This window comes from Candoia aspera, chromosome 1 (genome assembly GCF_035149785.1).
Source record: "Candoia aspera isolate rCanAsp1 chromosome 1, rCanAsp1.hap2, whole genome shotgun sequence".
In the NCBI taxonomy this organism is placed as follows: domain Eukaryota; kingdom Metazoa; phylum Chordata; class Lepidosauria; order Squamata; family Boidae; genus Candoia; species Candoia aspera.
This window is the reverse complement of record NC_086153.1, coordinates 119649516-119674468: the sequence shown is the minus strand read 5'-3', so window position 1 is coordinate 119674468 and position 24953 is coordinate 119649516. Positions and strand designations below refer to the sequence as shown.

The following is a 24953-nucleotide window of genomic DNA, read 5'->3' as shown; positions in this document are numbered from 1 at the left end:
AACAACAATCAATATATTATTCACTTTTTTATTTGTAAATGAAATCAAGTACCCAGAATCAGGAAAATTATGTTTATATTTGATATGTTCTTGATCGTTTAAAAAACCTGAAAATTAATTGACTATATTTATACTTTATTCAGTGAACAGTGAAGACAAAATGTATCTAAGATTAAATGAGTCAAGAGGACAGGGAACCCCAAGAAAGTCATGGTTGCATGGAGTTAATCCTCAGAAAGAAAAGAGGTAAGACGTTCAAAGAACAAAAGGCAATGTATGAAGTGGTATATGGAGGTGGCAGAAGCAAGGATGGTTTGCAAAAACAGGAAGGCATAGAGGGGTTTCATGAATGGTGTTGGCATAAACCAGATTTAGCTACATTTCCTATTCTTATTTCATGCCTTCACTTTCTTAGGCTTGCACTTCCTACTCTCTTTCTGCACTTTGCATAAGATTGCTTACCCTGAATGGGAATTATCTGTTGGGTCTGTGTGTGTGTATAGTTTTCTCCATTACACAGTTATTAGATGTAGCAAACAGAAGGCCCCTAACTATAAGCAAGACTCATCAAATTAACTTCTGCATAAACATATCTCACTAAACGTATTTCAGAGTAAACACGTTTAGGATCAGGCTATTTAATTAAGTATTAAAATAAGCAGCTATAAGAGGGGGGAAAATCCATCCTTGATTAGCAGAACAGTTGCCTGTATCTTAATTTGCTTTTGTTTTTGCATCCCTGAATCAATAACTCTATCCAGAATTCAACTATTACTATTTAACTTTCTGGTAGAAAGAAATGGAATTCTGTATAATTACACCTGCCCAATGTTTCCAACTGCAATGAGATGGTACATACATAACTGAACTAGTTATTTATTCAGGTTAATACAAGTTCTATATCTGACTGCTTGCAACTCATCTAAAGAACTGCAAATATTTTAAAAAGAATTTTACCTGATACTTATTTTCTGTTTTCCACTTCCATTAATCCAGAACAAATGGGTTTTTGTTTTTCCCTGTAACCTGTCAATCAAGCACAGGTGACCAATCACCACTCTGAACTTTCATACCCTAAACACTCTACTAATATTCCCAGTTGCCAAAAAGTTTTGGTAGTAGTAAGCAAATATCTCTTCCTCCTATCTATGGAAAAGTTATGAAGCAGAAATGCATGTAAAGGGAATAAAGTTTTCCTTCTACAAATAAGTGAACCAACTAAGCAATAAAATCCCAGGAAGAAGGAGTGATAAGCAATCCTATGTCTGACTATGAAGTTAAGATCCTGAGAAAATAAAGTACTAGGTTATATATTATGTCAGATCCAGATATTCTACTACAATCTCATGATCTTAATAATCCTAGAATATATCTGAATATATAGAAGTTTGCAACAAAATCAGATGTTCTTCAAATTAACAAACAAAAAATCAAAGTAACCAAGAGACATTACTTGACCATATTTCTACTTATGTCAAATGGAACTGATTTCCAAGTAACACAGTATGGGTTTAGAAAAAACTTCCAATTCACTGTTCTTTCCAAGATTTGTCCATGTAGTTGCCAGGAGTCAAGAATGACTCAGACACACACACGCAAAATCCAAATAGCAAAAGGGCATATTTGGATTTTTTTCTTGGGTACCAGAGCTTTTCAAAAAACAAAAAAAAACCCTTACAATTGCAGCATTCTTTGCCTATGAAAATGTGCTACTGATGGTCAGACCTTCTTATGCAGCATCTTATGCAATGTGACAGACTGTATCTAGTTTACTAGTTTTTAATAATTTGGAAGACATGCATCACTTTATTCCAATACAGCTTCAACAAATCAATAAAACGAAAGGATTTTGTTTTCTCTCACTACTTCTCTAAAACAAAAGAAGGGAACTGAATTATGCAGGTTTTGTTGCAGTACACATATTTTATATAAAAGCTGTATGTGCTTTTTTTGCCTACTCTGGAGTTAACCCTAGCAAATCAGAAAAGAAGCATTTCTGCAAAAAAAGTTGCAGCAGCAGCTAGCTCACATTATACTACACTAATCTATAATATGAAGTTTAAAAATTGCATCAAGCACCAAAAATTCACAGTCCAATCTGTCACACAACTTAGAACTTTGAAGTGGGACCTAACTTGTACAGAGTACATTGAATAGAGATGCAGAAAAATAGGGAAAGTTCAGAGCCCTTCCCCTCATCCCTTAAAATTACATACACCCTGACTTTTCTGTGATTACAAAAATCTAAATAAAAATGGTTAACTTCTCCCATGAATTAAAAAAAACCCTAAAGTGCTCTTCTCAGTATCCCCCAGATTAAAAGTGTTACAATGTTAAGAAATTGCCTTCTACTAAGTTCATTGCCTCATTGCTGTATATCATCTATACTGATTGGTGAATAAGTCCAGGAAGAGCACTTTTTCAGTAATAATGCATTGTTTATGGACACTCCTTAGATATGTTCTTAAAGTCATGTTTAGAAACTAAAAATTGAGATATCAACAAGCTCCTTTTCTTCTCCCACAACATGAACCAAGAATCAAGCAGATTGTTTCATTCATATTCACAGAAAAGGAATCATACAGGAAGCTTACTCATATCTCAGCTTATTAAGACTGAATGCATCCTACAAACTTAGACTTTTTACTTTATGTTTCTTTTTCTAAATATAATAAATAGTGACTACCACTAATACTATTAGTGACTACACTGAAATTTAAGGAAACATTCTTATAATGTGATCTAATGAGTAAGTATGCAAATACAAAAAGCAGTGAAGAAACCAAGATGTGTTCATATTTTTTAAAACAAAAGCTAGGTCTCACAGTTGCAATAATTCAAGTCATTTGGAAAGCCATAATTAAAATATAAAGATGTGTCTTAAGAAATATTGCAGGCTTAAACTATTCTATTGCCACTAACGTAAGTAAAATGTATGGTTACAGTCACACATTTTAAGAGCAAGGTTTTAATGTAGTTTTGTTCTCCATATTTCAAAAGCCTACCTATCTGCTTTGACTCTAAGCGTTTTATTAAATCTGCTATTTCTTAAACAGTGGTCCCTTCCACAGAATCCACTTCCAAAGAAACTTTTAAAAAACAAGCAAAATTGATCCAAACTCAACAGATACATTATGACTTGCATCCAGATGAGTTCGTGAAGCATATTTCTCCTCTATAATACATCTATATTGACAGTACAGAATCCATGGGAAAAGCCATTAAGAACATTTTTCTACTTCATATTTCAGGGTTTCTATTTTTAAGTGAGGTAATAAAGGACGGAGGTTTTTTGAAAATCTATTTAAACAGGATAATTTTACTCAGAAAATACATCTTATTGCCCAGTTTAATAAGTTTAACTGCATTTGCAGCTTAAATACAATGCACATTTACTTGGCATATCCGGGTGACTTTACCGCTTGAAAGATAAATCAGGGCCAGGCCTAGCTAGTACTTGGATGCAGTGCTCTATGTGAGGGAAGGCAGGGAAGCCACAGTAATGTAGGCATCGTAATCCAGGCAGTGTCACAGGACAAGACCCCCTTCTATTTGGTGGCGTGTGCACATATGCCCCAAAGGGGTGGAGCATGCAAAACTGTTTTTGTCATTCTGATGAAAGCAGCCAGAGCCTGTGGACACTACTGATTGAATGGGAGAGACTAACAGGGAATGTAGGAGTTGTAAACTAAATTAGGAAGCAAACATACATCCTGGAAAGAAAGCAGCAGCAAACCACTTCCACACTGTTGCCAAGAAAAGCACATGGTTATGACCATTTAGTCACTGGGATACAAGCTTCGCTTTAGGACATCTTTACGGTAAATATTTAATGCAGTAGGCCTCCCCTCTATGTGGAATTTAAATAGAAGTACAGCCTTAAGGTTAAGTGGCATCTCACAAGCTTCCTTATTAATGTGCTAATAGTACTGATTAGCAATCAAAATGTTGAATAGTTCATGTCTAAAGCAACACTTCCCACAAATTGTACTGCTGTCTGCTACATTTACATCAAATTTATGATAACACACACACCCTGTAAAAGCAAAATCCTATGATTAAAAACACAGATTTTTGTGTTTTGCCTAATCGTATGTATGTATTTCTCAACAAAAAACAAAAAATGTAAAGTATTTTGTCAGTAACAATGAGATGGGGAATTACCTTGTGCACCAGAAGTCTGAGCTTCTGCTTGATTTACAAAAACCCATTTGCTCTGAATTAGTAGATAGCATACTATCCAAAGACAGTTTAAATAAAAAAATAACATTTCAACACTCTTAAGTATGTAATTCATCAAGACACAAGCAGTATATGTACAAACTAGGAAGGGATACATAGTCCTGATTCTTTATGTCCCAGGGTGTTCAACCGTTAGAAATAAAATTGTTCTAGACAAATAGAACATGACTATTTTTGTCTATTGTATCTCAGCTTAGTAAGTCACATCATGAACTATTTTTTTGTCTGCACACTGAGCTAATTTGCTTCATTCTTTGCATAAACCGTGGCTAATCCAGGAAGCCTAAACGACCTATAGTATCCTGGATCCACCTAAACCATAAAAGAATGGCTATAAATTCCAAAGTAGAGGCGTGAAGTCTTTGGATCTAAAGCAAGCAAGGATATCTTGGATCTGGTATGGGCACCCTCGCTCTATCTGTCAACAACTCCTTCAAAGAGCTGCATCTTTTCCTAACTTACAAGGTAGCTGCATGGGCTCTGGAAAATACATGCTCGCTTTGGATCCAAGTTCTACAACACCTCTCTTCCAAACTATTCAGATTCCTAAGATAGTTGAAGATCCTGATTTATTCTGAAGTGTTAAACTGTAGCTTTCTGATTATATACTGTATAATTAATTATGGTTAATTATAAACATCACTGATTGAATTGCAACTTGAATGAAGACACCCCATTCAGATCTTCACACTCAATGAGCAAAACTATGAAGCTCCTCCTCATCACCTACTGGGTAGGGATGGGGGAGGGCTTCCTCACTTTTTTCCTAATTTCTTTCTGAAGGCCCAAGGTGCCTTTACATTTGTTTAGATATAATCAATGCTGTGAGCTAGATCTGAACAGTCTGGGAGTTAAATATACATAACAGGATGGGCTGTCACACATGATCAACGAATATTGATGAGGAAATATCTGAAACCATTATTCCTCAATCTGTACCTTCCAGATATTCTGGAAATTCTGGGAGAGCACAAAATTAGAGCTAGCTGCTCTAAACTACTCAGATATATTAATTATTACCCAGGTGATAAACAGGAGCTCCAAATAGGAGCAACATTAAATTTTACTCTTGCGATTACTGTTATTAATAATTTGAGGTGTTTAATCACCTATTCAAAACATTTAAATTAACAAAGCTACAAAACAAATTCCTACAAATGCTTAAACATTTACCACACAATTCTATCATTTTGTATTAGATTAATAAAAGATAGAACAAGCTTCTGTAATATTATTAATATAAATAATATATTTACCATATTGAAGTAAGAGCGAATTTTTGTTCCCTTTGCCAAATCCCATACTATAACATTTCCATCATGGCCAGCAGAAAAGAGAACTCTGGGATCAAAAGGGTGACTTTCAAGTACAAACACTTCATCCTCATGACCCTAGAATAATTTTTAAAAGTTAGAAATAAAATTCAGTTGAAGACATGGAACCAATTTACTAGAACCAAAAACAAACGAACAAAGAAGGGATAATACAGTATAAAAGAAAACTACCAATTGTCAAAATTTTGCTATTTGTAATATACAAATTTCAAGCAACAAAATGCTGTTCAGCTCAGCAAGAACTGTAGGAACTTCAGGTGTAGGAACTACTAGAATATAATTAAATAGTAGGATTTCTAGTACTGAATTTTCTTTGAATCCTCAACTATAATCTGATATAAAGTGCACAATCAGTCCAATTTGGCTCTCCTACCAGTAGGAATGTCTAAACAAACAGAGGAAATCTATCAATAGTTTAATAATCATGTAAACCACAATCTCTAGCCAGTTTCTCTACCAGAAAGAGAGAATTTGAAACCAGGCCTCCAATCTAAGGATCCTAATTCTTATACACTGCTAACAACCAGCAAGGCTTCCTGATTCATGTAATTACTCCTTTTGGAAGGAACAACCAAGAAGAATCAAATGAACAGCGTACACTAGCATACTTACTTGATCACAGTAAGCTAGAATTCTAAACAATGCTAATTTATCATTACATATAAATTAGCTTTTGTCTCCAATATATATAATATCTAAAAAGCATTGTTTTATTTACATGCACACACACACATACATATATATATATACATAGAGTTGTTAATTAAAGTTTATCATAATCTGCAAAAGTATCATGCAAAAAACTCAAGAATGAAGCTCAACAAAGCTTTTTCTGTGTAACATTTTGAAAGTGAAATTCAATACTAAGTTTACAATAAAAACACCTTGTCTTTAACTGAAGATTATCAATACAGTGGAAGACAGAGCTATTTGCAGAAAGTAACTGTTCGTATTGTCTCATTACCAGTAAAACATGAATAAGCTGCCCAGTGAAGGAGTTCCAAACTTTCAAAGTCATGTTATTAACTGCAGTAATAACAGAGTTGTCATGACGGTCCCATGCCACCATAGTGACTTTCAATTTTGTAATTTTGTCTTCTACTCCTTGTAGGGTTTGTCTACAGTGAATGAATTAACAGAAAATAGGAGCATTACAACTATAAGAAAACTTCCAAAATATATCTAAAGATTATTTTAAAAGGTTTAGTTGATGAATATAACAAGCCTATGGATGTTAGGAACAGGGTAAGAGAGATTCCTAGACAGAAAAATCACTATAACTATGCAAGACCTACTGGTTCATATGGGTCAAAGTGGGAAGCTGTTTAGTTTTCTGCTGCTGCGGGCTTATGATTTGTAATTACTGTACCCCCTAACACAAGAGATCACAAAAGGAGAATTAAGCAAGACTAGCTCCTTCCTTCCTTCCTTCCTTCCTTCCTTCCTTCCTTCCTTCCTTCCTTCCTTCCTTCCTTTCCTTCCTTCCTTCCTTCCTTCCTTCCTACCTACCTACCTACCTACCTACCTACCTACTGTAGAACAGAAGGGTTCCATGTCTATAAAAATGTACTACTTTCATTATTTATTTCTCCTTGTGTCATTAATCAGAAGAGACCACAGCTCCAAAATCCATGTTCTAATCCTTCCATAATTTGGCATGTTTTTTACTTAAGGACCCTTGCACTATCTGTAATTTGCATCAGCATTATTCATCAAAGAGTAACACCATTAGTTAAACCCGTTTTTTGAATCCTCCAAAACTGTCTACTTTCCTTTATAAACTCAATACCCATATTAGAAATTGGGCAGGAATCATCCTCACAGACAGCAATTATGTCCCATATGTGATCTAATCCCATCTGACACAGCCTGTGGTTTGAGTTTTTTTTTTTTTTTAAAGACTTTTAAAAAGCTAGATTTAAAGTTCCTGCAGTCATGTCTCTGAGCCTGGTAGGCATAATAGTTCTGAGAGGATGATGTATGATCAGCTTTTGGTGGGTTTCAAAGTGAAAAGCTTTAGTTTCCTAAATCTTGCTCCTCACTCTGATCCAAGTCAAAGTGGTCTCCCTTCGACTAAGTGAGAGTTCAGCAAAACTAGTTTCCAAATTATCTGTTTGAACAAGTGAATCTTTTGACTGCTACATGCCTACCCTGACTCTTGCAGCATTATTATAATTTTTTGGGTAACACAAACATCTGACTATGTTAGATATGTCTTTGGCGAAATCAAGTCTAAATCACTTCCCTTTAATCCAGTTTCGTAAAACTTGAAGAAAACGGGTAAGAGCAGCTCAAGTTCTGGATCTGGGAAAAACTCAACTGTACACTATAGCTGTACACTATAGTTTAACTATACACTATAGTTTAATTTGTCTTTTTAAATATATGGCTACTTTTTTAAATGTATGGCTATTTTTATTTCAGTATTTAAAATATAACTTGTTCAGATTCAGTTTGGAAGAGTTTGCATGAAAGGGTTTCAAAATGACACCAACAGAACAGCAAAACTTCCTTCCACTCCAATGCAGCAAGAGTTCTGAACATTCTTTAACTAGTTATATACGTTGGAAATTCCTTCAGTTTTTTTTTAAATATTATATTCAGGATCCAATAGCAATGTGCAGTGTACAGCCCCAACCTGCTCTAACCAAAGGAACCCACCAAGCACCTAGATGTTCTTGCCTATTCTTGCCCTTCCTACTTCCAACAGCAACTTTTCCCAGGCTTCTTCCTCTGAGGAACCCTTTGAATTCTGGTGCTGAACTTGAATTTCCACTCCAAACAACCCAAGCTCTACCAGAACTTCAGTTCCACTTCAGTTCAGGTCTGACTCATCCCCTTAAAAAGTTCTCTAGTGCCCAAGTGATCTAAACCCCTCTACCTGGCACTACTGTCTTATCCATCTATTCAGACCTGTGAGCTCTGCCTCTCTATGGCCCTATGTGTGGAACTGGTAGCATTTCTGGAATACTTGGCAGTCCTGGACTTCAGTCTGCTAGTTTTTAGCCTAACCTGGCTTTGAGAACTGGTCAACTATATTTTACAGGTCATCAGTGCCTATGTGGAACAAAACCACTGCCTCCTCCCCAGCATTATCCAGCAGCTTATCGAAACAGTGTATGATATCTGCATCCTTCACATTACCATGAAATTGACACAACCATAATAAACCCATCTCTGTGTTACTGGTAACTAAATCACCCATAACTAAAAGCCTTCCCATATTGGGTCCTTCCTATTTCCTTTCTTCTTGAAATGACAGCAAGGGAGCTGTGATTCTGGAAGAAGAACAAAGCTACTACATCCTGGAAAATCTCATCTACCTCTCTCTCTAGCTGTCTAAGCATCCTCATCTCACCCATCGTAGTTTCAAGAGAACAATCTTGTTTCCCAAGAGCCAGGAGTTCACTGCACCAACTACAAACTCAAAATTGGAAGCAATCTTGAAATCAGCCATAGCTTGTTCCCTTACTACAAAGTTATTTCTACCTTAACATCAATAACAGAAAACTAAATTATATGTAGGTAAATACAAAAATAACTTACCCTGAAGGACGGGTAGCCATATCTAGTAAAATGCTCTTCCATTCCCTTCTCTTGAACATCCAGATGCGTGCTGTCCCATCACGACTTCCACTAACAAATCTAATAAAAAAGAGAAAATATCTCCTTATCCAGCATAGTATGTTTTCCTATAAAAACTCTGAGAACTGATCATAGAAATCTGTATTGTAGTCTAGCAATACTTAAGCAGTATAATTAATTTACAGGTTCATAAATTTTACACCAAATAAATAGAACACAAAGAAATCCAAAATAAAAGGCACTAGATAGTGAAGCCCCTGGCAGAAAGGAGCAAGTAAAAGCAAGTAATATAAACAAGGCAAGCACCAGGAAGTGAGCCTGTGTACATAAGGATTAAGAAAACATATGAGGCAACTAAAAATTAAAGTTTTTCTTTAATTAAAAAAGGGTAATTTATTAAATTGGTAAAGGTGCTTTAGCTAGATATGGCCTTTGGTATTTACCTACATGACAGCAGCTATAAGCTTTTTAGATTACTTTATAAGTAGTAATTACAGTGAAGCTGCTGCTAGTTCAGAAGAATTGGCAGCAACAGAATTCAATGTCAATTCTTAAGCATAATCATTGGGTTCCATTTCTTTCTAAGTGTATTTCAAAGTGCAGCTGTTAGTCAATGAAGCCCTCAACAGCTCTTCAGACCCCAGCTTTGAGACCATGGTTCTTGAAATATCACCAGCTCCAAATAAACCTACCCTACTACTTAGCTCTTCATTGGAGATCCTGTCCAGTATTATTTCAGTTTTGGAACTGAGACCATAACACACAAGACTTTTTTAAGCTGTGGAACACTGATTGGGAAATACTCTTGCCTATTGATTCATTGTCCTGTTTGATGACCTTGAGACTCTAGTCAAAGATATTGCTATTTATTCAAGCATTTAATAAACTCTAGAATTTGCGATGTTTTTTTTATAGAGTATGTTACTATCAATCTGTTTTTATAGCATTGCTGTGGCTTTTACTTCTTATGGTTTTTACTGTTGGTTTGTTTTTATAATAGCTGAATTTAATTTGTTTTACATATTCACATGCAGTTAATATCGTTTCCTGCATATATATTTCTCTCTCTGTACACAAACACACACACACACTCTGATCATTTCCATTTCACATTTTTTAAAAATGGTTCATAGCCAGAAATTAAATTTGACATAAGAAAATACATATTTGTGTGTTTACCAACACATAAAAGTAAGGACTGGACCACTTGAAAAAAAAATCCTACTTATACTTTACAAAACATACACTTTTCCCCATATGGAGAGAACTGTTCATAGGTCCATGTGAATGGGATCTGAATTGAATTCAAGATATAAAAAAGGCATGTTTTGATTTCTGATTTGAGGGCAAACTGATTCAATTCAAATTAGTTGAACATTCAATTTGAAAAAAATATTCACTGACAGAATATAATGGGGAAGCAGCAAAATAAAAGCAGTTGCTTTACTTTTTCGCAGAATAGGATGAAAAAAGAAGAGATGAATACCTCTTAAAGGACATTAATTGTGCCACATTTTAGCTTGCTACTGTCTAAGTTTCCCTGCAATAAATTTTGGAAACATCACCTCACATCTCTTTTAAGATAAATTGTCCTGAAATTGTCCAGCAAAAAATTTAAATTGTGCTGAAACAACGCAGAAAATGTCTGATTCCAAATTAAAAACAATTTGAAAAGTTGTTTTCCACTTGTTTTGCCGGGGTAGCATGCTAGGCCTGGGAGTGAATAGTGACCATTAACTTGCTTTTCTGGAGTAGTATGCAATCAATGAGTTTTGTGAGGTGCTAGGAGACCTGACACAGTTGGTTAACAAGCTAGGCCCACCCTCAGGACTTCTTTATTAAAATGTGGGGTAGTTGGCTTGGCAAGTCATCTCTTGGGAGGAATCCCCTCATAACTGTAAAAATTAATTTGTGCAGTTATGACTTACTGGTAATATTCTATGTTAGAAGCAGAAGTAGAATGGCACCATGAAAATCATCTCACAAAGACAGACAACCCAAAGAAAAAGAGGATGGCACCAAGAAAGTAGAGTTCACAATACCCCTATTCTTAAAAAAAAAAAAAAAAAAAACAACCACCAGTAAATGGTCAAGCCAGCTCACTGATGTTACCCCAGCATCCATTCCCTCCTTATCAGAAGATGTAAACCTTGCCCAATCATGCCAAAGTTTTAAGTGAGGCTTCATACAATAGCACAGACCAGGTTGAACAGCCATCAACCCATATTCAGAGTGCTGAGAGCTAAATGAAATTCTGAATTTTGTGGCAAGACTACCACAGAAGTATAGTATTCCATTAGCACAAGAGATAGCAAAATTAAGATTTGTGACAGGCCACAGAAAAGAAGCTGAGAGCTGAAAAAGTAAATAAAGACCAAAGCAATGTTAGCTTGGCATCTTAAAAGAAGCTGGGATGGAAGAGGGTTTAACAACGTGATAAAACTCATCACATCATTCAAATCCCCTTGACACCCTTTACATAAAGAGATGTTACAATGTACTATGTTGTGTACTGCAACTCCTGATGTACTGAAACTCTCAAATCTTCACATCTTTTTGTAGCTACCTGATTTGATCTATTACGTCAAAACAAAACTTCTGCTTTAACAATGTGATTTTATTGAAGCTTTCTCAAATCAAAGCACCTTTCAAAGCTTGGCACAATCCTACTTATCTATGCAGGAATACAAAACAAGTATCAGTGGAATTAACGAAGGCTTTCTTACCAGACCTTTCAGAAACAAAGCTGGTTGGGGATTGTAGCTGTAAATATTTTTCTCATAAACAAACCTTGGGCTACTTCAGCTATTCAGCCAAAATCAGACAATGATGCTATCAAATATTAATTAAAGCTCAATATTGTGTTCACTGAATAGGAAATAAGTTCTACACAATATAAAGTATGTTGCAGAATGCAAAATCAAAACAACTGCTCAAGGTATATTTAATTAGGTAAAAAAATTAAGCTTGGTAATTAAACTAGCATGTTGAATGTTAGTAAGTATGTAACAGTACAGCTTTAATAAACACAGTGGGAGAAAAACATGAAGCTAATATATAAATAATTTGCTTACCGATTACTAGTATTAGAAAACTGAATGCTGTCCACTTTGTCCTGTGTGAACAAGAAAAAATTAACAACATGACTATAAGTTATTAATTTACTTCAAACAAATAGCTAATCAATTTTGAGGAGGTATTTACAGTATGAAACTCCAACTCTGATATCTTCTCTGGCTGACCTGATCCAAAGAAATAAACCCTAATGATGTGATCTGTACTTCCAGTAGCCAGAAACATTCCACCTAAAGAAAAGCAAAAATGAAAGAAATATCACTGTCAATTTGCTAAACAGAATTACTGAAGTACTACAATTTTACCTTTTTTTTTAAGCATTAGTTCCACTTAATTGCAACAAGCAGGACACCACATTGGCTCTCTATTACAATCATACATCTATTTCCTCAAATTTGCTCCAGGGTACGTCCACTATGAAGAAACGGAACATGACTCCTCCCAAAATTAATTATTTTTTAGATTACACAACAGGTTTTCAATTAAGTATTAGGATTCAAGATAACATCTAAAATGGACTCTGACACTATTACATAATTCCATACATTATAAGCTTTCATGGGCACCATATATTTGAGAGCCAGCATGTTACACTACAATCTGATTCTCCACCCTCAGCCATGGAAACTCAATGGGTGACTTTGGGCCAAAATTTCTCTTGATCCAACCTACCCAACAGGATTGTTATTGTGGAAAAAATGTGGGAGTACTATGTATGTCACCTTGAGCTCTCAGAAGAAAGGCAGGACATAAATTTATCAAACTTGCAGGTAAAGTGCCTATGCATGAGTTAAGAATGTTGCCATTTAATATTAATATGAATAATATCATACTGGGCATTTTTTATTTATAGATATTATTTTTCATTATACTCCAGTAATACCATTAATATGGGGAAGGGGGAACTGTGCAATTTACCAGCACTAAATGAAGAGCAGATCATTTGGACTCCAGGTCTTGGACGTTCTGTAAACTTTGTTGGCCTTGGACTGCAAAGTTTTAAAAATATATAATTAAATATTAAAAACAATTTAAAATGGTAACTGAATTTAACAGTAATTATTAAAAGATTAAACTAAATATGAACAAACATTTCTGATGAGAGAAATTTAATAAGAACCTCCCTCAAATCTTTGTTTTAGATTTGTCTATCATTCATGCTAAGTGGTACAATAATTTTTTTTTAAAAAAGTATATTTTATAATCAAATTGGTTTGGATTTGAAATCATCTGATGAGTGGAAGACACTTCTGTTCATCTTTGCTGATGCAGGGGACGTCAACATCATCAACTGGCATTGACCATCTTGATCTACTCCTGTTAACTCAAACTAAAACCCCAAAGGCTTCTGCAACATGTAATAAAAATACTGAACTACAAACACTGGACATCCCCAAAGGGCATGCGTCATTGAACTGCAGTCTCTTTATAATCTCTGGTATGTCTATCTATTGTATATCTCTGAACACCTGTTGACATATACCTAACCTTTTCAGTGCTCTATTAGAGGAAAACTAAAGTGTACTGACTTAAATCATTGATTTAAATTAGGTTCATTTTTTTTAGTAATTAGTACATATCATGAACAAGAATGCACACTACAAGTGTACTGCTTTGCAATTAAGGTATTTCTAAACTAACAGCACAGTCTAAGTGGTCATGCAGCTGCAATCCTTTTACACTGCACAACTGCATCATTTCAAAAAACTGAAGTGTTTACACTATAAAATTAATGGATCTCCACTTAGTGTCTTAACTCCTTTAAGTTAAGATCAGCTAATGATTTCATGGACACATACAGCTTTCTTGGCAACAAAATGGAAGCAGTTACCAATACTTTTTTCTAGAATATGACTTCCCTTTCTAGTAAACAGCTATGCTATTTCCTGATAATCATCCATACAAGTACTAACCAGATAGCTTTTCAGGATCAACCAAGGTTAGCTAGGTGCTGCCACTTAGCTGTGTTGAATGGTTGGCTAAGCATTGAGAAGTTTTCAGGAGAAAGCGTAGGTTATAAAATGCTTAGGATTCAATCTACAACAGATGCATTGGATCATGTGGGAGTGCAAAGGTAGCTGATTAAAGATGTTGGAGATTGGTACTACATTCATACTCCACATCCTTCAAAGTTTATTTAAGACATCATACCTGAAGCGCTATACTGTCTTACTAATAATCAAATTGCATTGAATGTTTCCAAGAAACAGAAGTAACCAATATGACACAATAACTAAATTGAAATAATTGAAACTATTAGTTTCAATACATGGCCTACTGCATTTATAAATCCTAACCTTGTAATTCAGAAATCTCTCCCATTTTTCTTTCCACAAAAAAGCAAGTTTTAAATAACTCTTTTTAATAGAATATTTTGTGCCCATAGACAAATGCAAACAAAACAAAAAAGTCTAGCTTTTGAAAGCTCATCACAAAGCAACTTCAGTTTTTCAAAATGTTACATGTAAACTTACAAGAACAGAATATATAAACTAACTTGATTTTAAGGGTGCCAGCATCCCACAACCAAAAACATATTGTGCCATCTGCACCGGTTGAAGACAGGTATCGCTTTGAGCCACTGCACAGGGGAGAAAACTGGAAAACAAATAAATCTATTTGGTAATCCTCTGATTTATAATAAGCAAGGAAATGAGTGATCAAATGATCTGGAATATACTGAAATGTCATTACCAGCACTTCTATAAAAAGCTAGTTTCAACCAAATGTAATGCTCTATCAGAAAACTCTTTGCAATAGTTCTCTCTCCCAAACACATAGTATTTCTTTAATGTATGATCATACACTTTGCCTTCTTCCCTAGTTTCATTTTTTCACAATAACGAAAACAAGTAATTAAATCATAAATTTACCTAGATCTAATGCATTTTATCTTTTTTTTAATCAGACAACCTTGCCTTATTTAAATACAGTTAATTACAGCACTGCAAATGAAAAAGAACATGAATTAGGCAGCTTAAACCATTATACTTCCTTGTTGGTCATTTTGCTTTCCAAAATCTTAAATCTTACTAATCTATTTTACCTGTAGAGATGTTATAGATGCACTGTGGCCTTGTAGAACAGCCAAAGGAGCACATGTTCGAAGACACCACACTCTGATCATCTTGTCACAGCTCCCTGCAGCAATCATGGTATTCTCATAATTAACAGCCATGTCTGATATTTCTGCTGCATGCCCTCTTAAAGTGGCAAGCAACCTTCCATCATCTGTTGCCCAGATTTTCACAAGACAATCATCAGAACCCTATAAACAGATTAATCATCAGTATTTGTTTATAAGGCTAGCTAGGCTATAAGATTCTCATTTAAAAACACTTAGATCCAAGGAGTCCCTTGGGTAAGAAAGATTATTTGAAAGATTACTTGAAATCCCTCACACATATCTGTATAGCACAGTTTTAGACCCCACAATATACTAGACTCCTTTTTCCTGCTTTTGAGAGCGTTCAAAAGAACACACGGATGAAGGTCTGCTGTATCAGCAGTGCTATGCTCATAGTTCTTTGGATCTAAGCACTTTAAATGACTGAAGTGTTATAATTTTCTTATCTAACAAATCTAATAACAAGGAAGTAAAAAGAAAAGCTATTTATATAAAGCTGATCTGCCTCATTACAGCTATTACAAAAATGCTAAAAAGAAAAAGCAACACCATTAATTCCAAATACTGCATTAATTGTCAGAAGCTCTGTCCAAGAAGGACTGGAAATAATTTTCTGCATTATGTTAAGGCAAAGATTTCCTATCACTAGTATTATTTATACATTCTCAACAGGGAAGTAGAAAGCAGCTCAACAAAGAATAACATAAAACTCTTTTCAGACAGACTGTACATTTTCATTCTAACTTTCATTGGAAAGTACTACTATGCCTAATAGCAGCTTCTTTCAATGTCATGTTCATTCTCTACTGAAAATGTTGCAATGGCTTATCTATGTTAATGATACCTGGTAAAAATTAAAACAAAGCAATTTCAAGCACTCCTCTCATTTACTGCAGAGGAAAACGCAAGCAGGAAGCATCTTCAGCTGCTACTATAACTGCCATCATTTACTTCAACCATCCAAAGCAAAATGGCCCAAGCCTATTATGTCTCTCCCCAGACTCAGGATGATCTCCAATGGTATGGGAGAGGAGGGAATAGTGTTGGTTAAGGAGAATAAAGAAGACCCAAGAGATGCATTGAGTCTCAGAACATAATGTTTGTAATTTTAAATTGTCAATAAAAATATCGTAACCTCTGTATTTCTAATCTTCCTGCCTCATTTATAGAGCAAATCAGTAAGTTAATAAACTGTTCTGGATTTTTTCCCCCCCAGAAAGTGAATACCAAGCTTCTGATGTCTGCTATTAACAGAAACCCTTTTGGAGGAAAGGTCAGCACATTTTGTCCCAATTCAGTATGAATATTAACAGCAATTTATTATTTATTTTTAATTATAAAATTTATGTCCTGTCTTCCTGCTTATATAAGCATTCAAGGAGGCTTACAATTATATAAAAAATCCCATAGAAAACAATAAAATCAATAAAATTAAAATCAGCACCATTGAAATCAATCAATAACCAGATACGACTTCTATTGCCATGCTGGTGTCTGTCCAAAGTTTCCTATCTTTAATAAACATTGCCCCAAGGTATACAAATTCTTTTACCTGTTCTAGTTTTTTACCATATATTCACTCCAATTTTTCCTCTCAAACACAATTACTTTAGTCTTTGATACAGTAATTACCAAATCCATACTGTTTGCTGCATTATACAATCTAACTAAAATTCACAGCAAATCATTCAAATTCATAGCCAGGAACACAGCATTATCTGCGTACAAATGGGGACATATACTGACAATCCTAACCAACATACTTCTAATGTCACCACAAGTATTCCTTATACATCTGTCCATCACTTAATTGAATAAGCAACGGGATATCACACATACACCCTTGTCTTACTCCCAGCTCAATGCTGAACCATCCACTAAGCATTTTATTTCTTCTCATTCATGCTTACTTCCATCATACACTGCTTTTACTACATTAGGCAAACAACCTTCAACACTGTTTTTGTACAGAATGTTTCACAGTTTAAGCCTATTCACATATGCTTTTTCTAAATCAAACAAAAATTTTTCTTACATACATACATACATTTCTCAATGACGTGCTGAAAAATAAAGATCTTATCTGCACAACCCACAGCCCAGCAAAAAGCCACACCGTATTTTCCCAATTTTGCTCATGGTTACCTTTCACATCCTTCCAATCAGAATTTTGTCTGATTTCCATGCACACTTAATGAACTAATTCTACTATAGTTTTGCATTCACTTACTACCCTTTCCCTTTGTACAGGGGGAAACTGAGGCATAGATGTTATCTTCGTACAAGTTGCAACCTAAACAAGTTGCACAGTCATTCCATAAGCAAAACACACTATATTTTAACATCGTTATTGTCTTGCCTATATCTGCAGCCTTACCATTTTTTAATCATTTTCCTTTTCACATATTTTTTCTCAGGTGCCAATACATACAACACCCTAATTCCCATACAAATCCCTAAAATACCACTTTCTGCATTCCCTCACTTCATTTTCATCCCAAATAATTTCATCTCTTTTATTTTTAATCCCATTCATTCTGATAGAGGCTCCTTTTTTAGCTTCTGAAACAATTTATTTTTTCCATCAAAAGTGTTCTGCATTTTCTTTCTGCTTCTTTTAATCTTAGCCGTTCCTTGCTTTCTTTGAGTACATTAGTTGCTGGTATCTTTTTCTATAAGGAACCCTTCATCCTTATTTTTTACAGCAACCACTGTTTTTTTTCCCTTACCCACAGCTTCTTTTTACTAAGCATTCTTTCTCATACTTCCACACACACCTGTGGCATTCAAAAGAATACTTTTCAAGCAGCTTCCATGTCCTCTTCCCTTTATGTCCACTTTCTACTCATTCTGTTGGGAGATTTATCCACCTTCTAACAGTTCCACAAAGGATTCATACCTTCTCTTCCTGCAGTCATTCTGCCCTCATTCAGGGTTCTTTCTTTTTTTTCTTCCATATCTATTTTTACCCAGAGATGCACACTTGACACTGCCAAATTATGGTCTGTCCAACATTCAGAATACCATCTCAATCTTTCATTACAAAGAATCAAATCAATCTTACTTTTTGATTCATTCCTTTTCAAGAACAAACAAAATCACCATTCACAAAATCATGGCCCAATCATTTTTTTTTTCTGTACTCTTTCATCTTGTTCCCTCATCCATTCATATCAGCTAATCCTAATTTCTTCTCCTGGATCACATTCATTCATAAAGTTGCAGTTTTTCCCAAAACTAATCCTAATTCTTCCATTACCACTATTTGCATAACACGTAACTTCCACCAACCTATGGATTCCTGTTTTCATACAAAGCTACAACGAACTAGATGAAACCAGTTCATACTTTATGTCCATTTTAGCCAACTTGTTCTTAATTAAACCTTTACATTCATTGCACATATCTTTCAATTCTATTAATTCACATCTATTACATCCTCCCTCTTTCTGTTGGTTTCACAAACAATACCTCTATTTTTCTTCATTTTATTTGTTAATTCGTACTTATCACCCTTTACTTCTCTTATATTGGATGGCTATAATTTTAAATATTTTCATGAATCTCCACTTACTGTGAATATTCGTCTACCAGTTCGATCAAATGTTACACAATATACTGAAGACAAATGTCCCAGGATTCGCTTGTGCATTTTCATATGCTGATACACAGCAGTTGGAATAAGATGCTCCAGTCTGTATTTTCCATTAAGCTTTCTTGAAAAGAGAGTTTCAGCTATAAGAAAGTATGATACATTCAGATATATGTTCAGAAATAGATATAATATTTGTTAAGCAATATCAATAAAGATTTAAGTAGTTACTTCAATGCATAATTCATGGAAATAAATTATGTTTCTAATGAATAATTACAATGAGCCACCTAAGTAGATTACGAAGAAAGTCTATCATGACTGCATTCTAGGAAAGCATCTCATCTCTCCAAAGTCTCTGAGTTCACATGAGGCAGAATGTATTCCTATAACTGCAATGTGTCAGAATATAACAAATACAAGCGCAAAGCAGAAAGTCTCAGAAACTGATATGGCAGAGTTCTAGCTCACAGGACTCAACAATCAATAATGGAAACAAACGGAAAAATTGTTACACTTTGAGAAATCACAGAGATCTGACCAATGTATTTCTTTTACAGTGAAAGATATTCAGTATTAGCAGTCATTCCTGCAAAGAGAAGTTGGACTACAAACAGGTATCAACTTCTACACAGACTGCAGCAATGTGGAAGTACCTTTGAGTATAATTCAAGAAAATAAAGCAGCTAATTAAAATGGAACAATTTAATTCTTGCTCTACTTGATCAGGTCCAAGACAACTTATAAAAAATACTTTTCTCTATATGAATTCTTAAGCTCTTTTAGACATTCATCAAATGAAGCTGAAGAGTTCGGTGCCTCTTCTGTTTGCAGGCAAAAGCAGAGCTTAGTCTGCCATGGATCACTTACTGTGGAATTATTTCAGTACAGAGATTGTCAGATTAAAACCTTGAAGGGTGTCATACATGTAGTTCTTGCTTAATGACCATTTGTTCAGCAACCATTCAAAGTTACGTAGGTGCTGAATGAATGGTACTTATGCCCAGTCCCTGAAGTTATGACCACTGCAGTGCCTCTGCAGTCACATGATCAAAATTCAAGTGCTTGACAGCCCGCTCACAGTTACAACACCAGGGGTGCTTCAACTCCCCCCACCTGCCTATCTCCCCTCCAACTCTGTCCTTCTGGCAGTGTTGCTAGGGTGAAGTAGAGGCCCAGGGCCTTCAGCGGTCTCAGCTGGCCATCACCACCCCCAGGCTTCTACTTCAGCCCCCAAAATGCTGAGGAGTGCCACTTCAAGCCCTGCATCTTCACCAACCACCCCAGCACGAAGCCCCAGCTGCCCCTGCTCCTATGCACACCGAAGGCCCTGCCGTGCCCAGCTGACTTTCACCATCTTCCTCCCACTGCTGATATTGTGCACCTGGCCTGGCCCTATGTGAGGTAGCTGCTGGCTGCACGAGGCCTTCTTCCTGAAGCTGCATGTGCAATTCGGAGAATGGCAGGCATGGCCTTCTCACAAGGTTTTAGAAGGCCTCAGAGGCCTTTCAAAACAAGTGGAAGCCCAAGGGTGGTGGCAGCCAGCTGAGACGGTGAAGGTCCTGGGCCTCTACTTCACCCCAACAGCGCCGCTGCTGCCAAGGAATGGCAGAGATGGGCGGGGGGGGGGAGATAGGTGGGTGGGGGGAATTGAAAAGGAGGCAGTCCCTTACCTTATGGAGGCTCGTGGCTGAGAGGTACCAAACCAGGAAGGCTTGGATAAAGATAGGTCCTCGCCTAATGATCGGTGGGATTCGGTTAAAAACAGCAACAAGGACTGCTAGGATTGCCATTGCTAAGCGATGTGGTCATGTGACATCGCACTTTACAACTGCATCACTTAGTGACAGAAATTCTGGTCCCAATTACCATCGTAACTCAAGGACTACCTGTATAACACTTAGATTTGTCAAGGCATTTGGAGCTTAATATTACCATAGTATTTTCTCCTGCTTCTTATAATGCCACTCCAATTTCTATAACTGATTGTTGTAAAGACTTTGGCCAATGGAGATAAAAATGAATGGTTTTTATTTATTTACTTGCATGCCATGTCAAGCCATAACGCTTTGTTTAATAAACAAGTATATGTGGGCTATTCAGCCTCACCTTATGCATCACTAGATAAACCACCAAGAAGCAGCACTTTTCTATTATTTCTAAGTTCTGCATTATGATCATAAACTAGGTTTTCTGCTGGCTTGTGTAACTCTGCTTCTTTGGACACACTTAACATAATCCTGGGATAAGACAAAATGAAGCTATTTCTCCCTGCTTTCTTTAATTACTTGTACATAGTGAGAAACAAATCTAGTATACTACCATGCTGCTAGTTCACATTATATTTTAAGCCATGAATTACAGGTTACTTCATAGTGATATATGATTATAATTTGTTTCATATGACTAACAATATTTATTTCAACAATAGTGCATAATTACTATCAAAATATTTTATTTATTACATAAGCTTTAATGCCAATTTATTCTGGACTGTTGTCAGCAAAGTAGCCATCACAGTCACTTTTTGTTGGTATCTGAGCAAAATCAGAGCTCTTTTATTTACCAAATAAAAATTATCAAAACCAGAAAATCAAAGGTTTCCTAGCTTTAAGACTATTTGAAGACAAACTATTCTGATAATTTCAGGAAAGTTATTCTCTAAAGTGGTTGTGTCAATTTATTATTTTGTTTCTACTTTATCTTTACTAGAAATAAGTAGCACTCCTCTGACACATCCCATTTGCAAAATGATGCTTTACATTTCCCCTTTTTCAAATTTCAGTGTCACAGATCAATGGTTTATACACTACATCACTGCATACTCTATAATTAACATATCTGATTTCATCATGTATTCTGTACACTTTCCATACTGTCATACAATATAAAACTGCTGGCATGTGTTAATTTGTTTCTAAAAATCTTAAACATTTTTGTTCAGCCTCAAAATTGATTAAAACAGAGTAGCTCCATTGGTACATTTACGCTATTAAGAAATTAATGTCAACTATCTTAGCTAGTAGGTTTAATTTTTAAGAGCAATACTATAGATGCAGACAAATTTGAATTAATCCTCTCTAGCTCAATTTGTACAGCAAATTCTGATGTAATTAAAATGCATATACGGATGTTATTAAAACCACACATAAATGAAGCAGCAACAATAACAACAAAACTGTTATCTTACTCAAGGGACTGTTCAGACATAACCTAAAGCATAATTCAGAAGGGCACAAACTGTTATGAATTACACGTTTCTCCCCACCTTTTTCTGCCATGTGCAAGGATAAAAAAAAATCAAACATTCTACTTACAATTTTTTAGAAACAGAAATGTGGACATCTGAAGTTAATGAACTGTGATTAGTTTAACTTCTATTCAGTTCAGCCAAGGCGGGACTATCAGTCATGGCAGTCAACTTTGTATTAAGTAATTCTCCCAATTCAAACATAAAAATGAATTCAGATTGGTTTTAGGAATTTAGGAATGAATGGTTCTGATCTGATTTGGTACATACCAAAAAAGCTTCTCCACAGAGGAAGAAAGCGTTTTAAAAATATGATCCTCTTTTTACTACCCTGGTTAAAATGTGGAAGGAAATTATTGCCTGTCAAATCTCTCCTAGTCTCTTTTGGGGCAGAAAAAACTAGCAGGACCATGAATGCCAGATTTGTAAAGGCTATGTGAAAGCATGCTCTTGTATCACCAAAACATTTTATTTTTATATTGGTATTCTTCCTGAAGGAGTCTTTATTATTATTATTATAATTCAATTTATATAGTTGCCCATCTCACCATTGTGGCTCTGGGTGGCTAACAACACATCAAAACAGGGAGATGGGCGGTGATAAAAATTTGAAAAATAAATAAATAAGCATAAAAAACACACACAATTAAGTACAACAACCAAGGTGACACAGCAATCTACAGGAAATCAGACAGCAACCTCATGGGCTCTCATCTAATAATCTGCCCCATGCCTGTGAACCGCATCCAAGTCTTCAAGGACCTCCAAAAAAATGGTAGGATTAGGGCCACTCTAATCTTGGAGAGATTAGGCATGTAACAGAAAAGGAACACTTTCTGAGTCCAGCAAGATAACATTCTTTAACTGACAAGACCTGAATCACACCTCCCCTGCCAGACCGAATGGGTAGAAACAATCCGGGAGAGGTAATCCAATAAATATCCTGGCCCCATGCCATGAAGGGCTTTATAGGCAACAACCAGCTCCTTGAATTGGACCCAGAAGCACACTGAAAGCCAGTGTAGCTCACACAGCAGAGGGATAACACAAGCACACTGAGGTTTACCCATAATTGCCCATGCCACTGCAGCTTCTGCATGCTATTGAAGGGCAGCCCCATGTACAGCACTTTGCAAGAATCTACTTGGGAGGTGACCAAGGCATAAATGACCATGACCAGTGCCTCCTGGTCCAGGAAAAAGTCCTCCTGGCTGTGGCTGCCACCTACTCCTCCAGCCGGAGCGATGAGTCCAGGAGGACCTCCATATTTTGCACTGGTTGTTTGGGATAGTGCAACCCCATCCGGAACTAAGATTGGAATATATTTGGATCTAGTAGGCCCTAAAACCCAAAGCCCCTCAAGTCTTGTGAACCCAGGTTGGAAACCCAACTGAAAGGTTCCAGATACAGGTAGTCCTCGCTTACTGACAGTAACTGGAACTGGGAACTAAGCTAAGCAATGCAGTTGTAAAGTGTGACATCACATGATGGTGCTGATTTACGACAGCAGTTCCAGCACTCCCAGTTGCCATTGTTAGGTGAATATCATGCAATTGCAGCATCCCACAGTCACATGACTGCCATCTGCAACCTCCTACCAGCTTCCCCATTGACTTTGCCTGATGGAAGCTGGCAGTGAAGGTCACAAATGGCAATTACATGACCACAGGACACTGCAATGTTGTAATTGTGAGTCATATGCAGAGAGCCCAAATCACAATCAAGTGACCATGAGGACACTACAACAGCTGCAACTACAAGGACTGATCCTAAGTGCCCCTCGTTCAGCACCATCGTAACTTTGAATGTTTGCTGAATGAGTGGTAGTTAAATGAGGATTACATGTAATCCAATTCCTCTAGAGTTCTAGAGGAACTCCAGAATTAATACCTGATCTTTCAAAAACAAGAGAAGGAAAACTGGCATACACTTCATTTAACAATCCTGCAAAATCCTTTACCAACAGTATGTCAACAAGGAAATATGGGTGTTACAAAAATGGCTCCCGATACTAAAAAGTTGTTTGAAGGAGAGGTGTCAAAATTTTCCTCTGCACATGGCTGTTTCTTTCAAAGATCATGATCAAACAATTACCCCTTAGAAAAAAAAATTATCGTATGGCATAGCAGTTCGGTCTTCATGCTGCTTTTTCTTGCTGGGAAATCCTTGTGAGGTCCAGCAGCCAGATGTGTAGACTATTTAGCTGTGACAAGTCACGTTGCCCGGGGTACACCACGAGGAGGCTAGTCTACACTGCACCAAGTTGGGCTGAGAGAAAGTGATTGGCCCAAGGTCAACCAACTGGCTTTCATGCCTAAAGCAGGACTAGAACTCAGACTCCTGGTTTCTAGCCCAGAACCTTAACCACTAGATCAAACCCTTAGGATAACCTTTCAGATATATACTGTAAATAAGCCTTTCATACCTTTATTCTTACAGTGACAAACTGGAAAATTGTTTTGAAACAGGTGAAGATAAAAAACTAACTTCCTAACAGTTCAACCAGGATTCTGAAGAAAATTTACATAGTTGGACCCAAAAGCAATATACGTTTGAAATACAAGGGAACAAAATAAAGAGATAAAGTAACATATTTAAAATAAGCCAAAAGAATATTAAAATGCATCATAGGTATCAAGAAGCTTAATGAAACAATAACATCAAAGTTCAGTACGGAATCGAGCTAATCCGACCTCCTTTGGAAAGGAGTTCCATAACTATGCTGTTCCTAGAGATATACCTTATGTA

General features: G+C 36.1%; 1 protein-coding gene across 3 annotated transcripts in view; it reads right to left on the bottom strand.

The window, feature by feature from the left end:
- The window catches only part of PHIP (pleckstrin homology domain interacting protein), a 104745-nt gene that overhangs the window by 58140 nt on the left and 21652 nt on the right, over nucleotides 1-24953 (bottom strand). For all 3 annotated transcript variants that reach the window (XM_063312816.1, XM_063312832.1, XM_063312824.1), the window contains exons 7-15: nucleotides 18938-19098; nucleotides 15283-15504; nucleotides 14734-14834; nucleotides 13155-13225; nucleotides 12366-12466; nucleotides 12236-12276; nucleotides 9123-9221; nucleotides 6541-6694; nucleotides 5499-5633 (exon numbers count right to left, since the gene is read on the bottom strand). In XM_063312816.1, coding sequence (XP_063168886.1) covers nucleotides 5499-5633; nucleotides 6541-6694; nucleotides 9123-9221; nucleotides 12236-12276; nucleotides 12366-12466; nucleotides 13155-13225; nucleotides 14734-14834; nucleotides 15283-15504; nucleotides 18938-19098 — 1085 coding nt within the window. The remainder of the gene's footprint in view (nucleotides 1-5498; nucleotides 5634-6540; nucleotides 6695-9122; nucleotides 9222-12235; nucleotides 12277-12365; nucleotides 12467-13154; nucleotides 13226-14733; nucleotides 14835-15282; nucleotides 15505-18937; nucleotides 19099-24953) is intronic.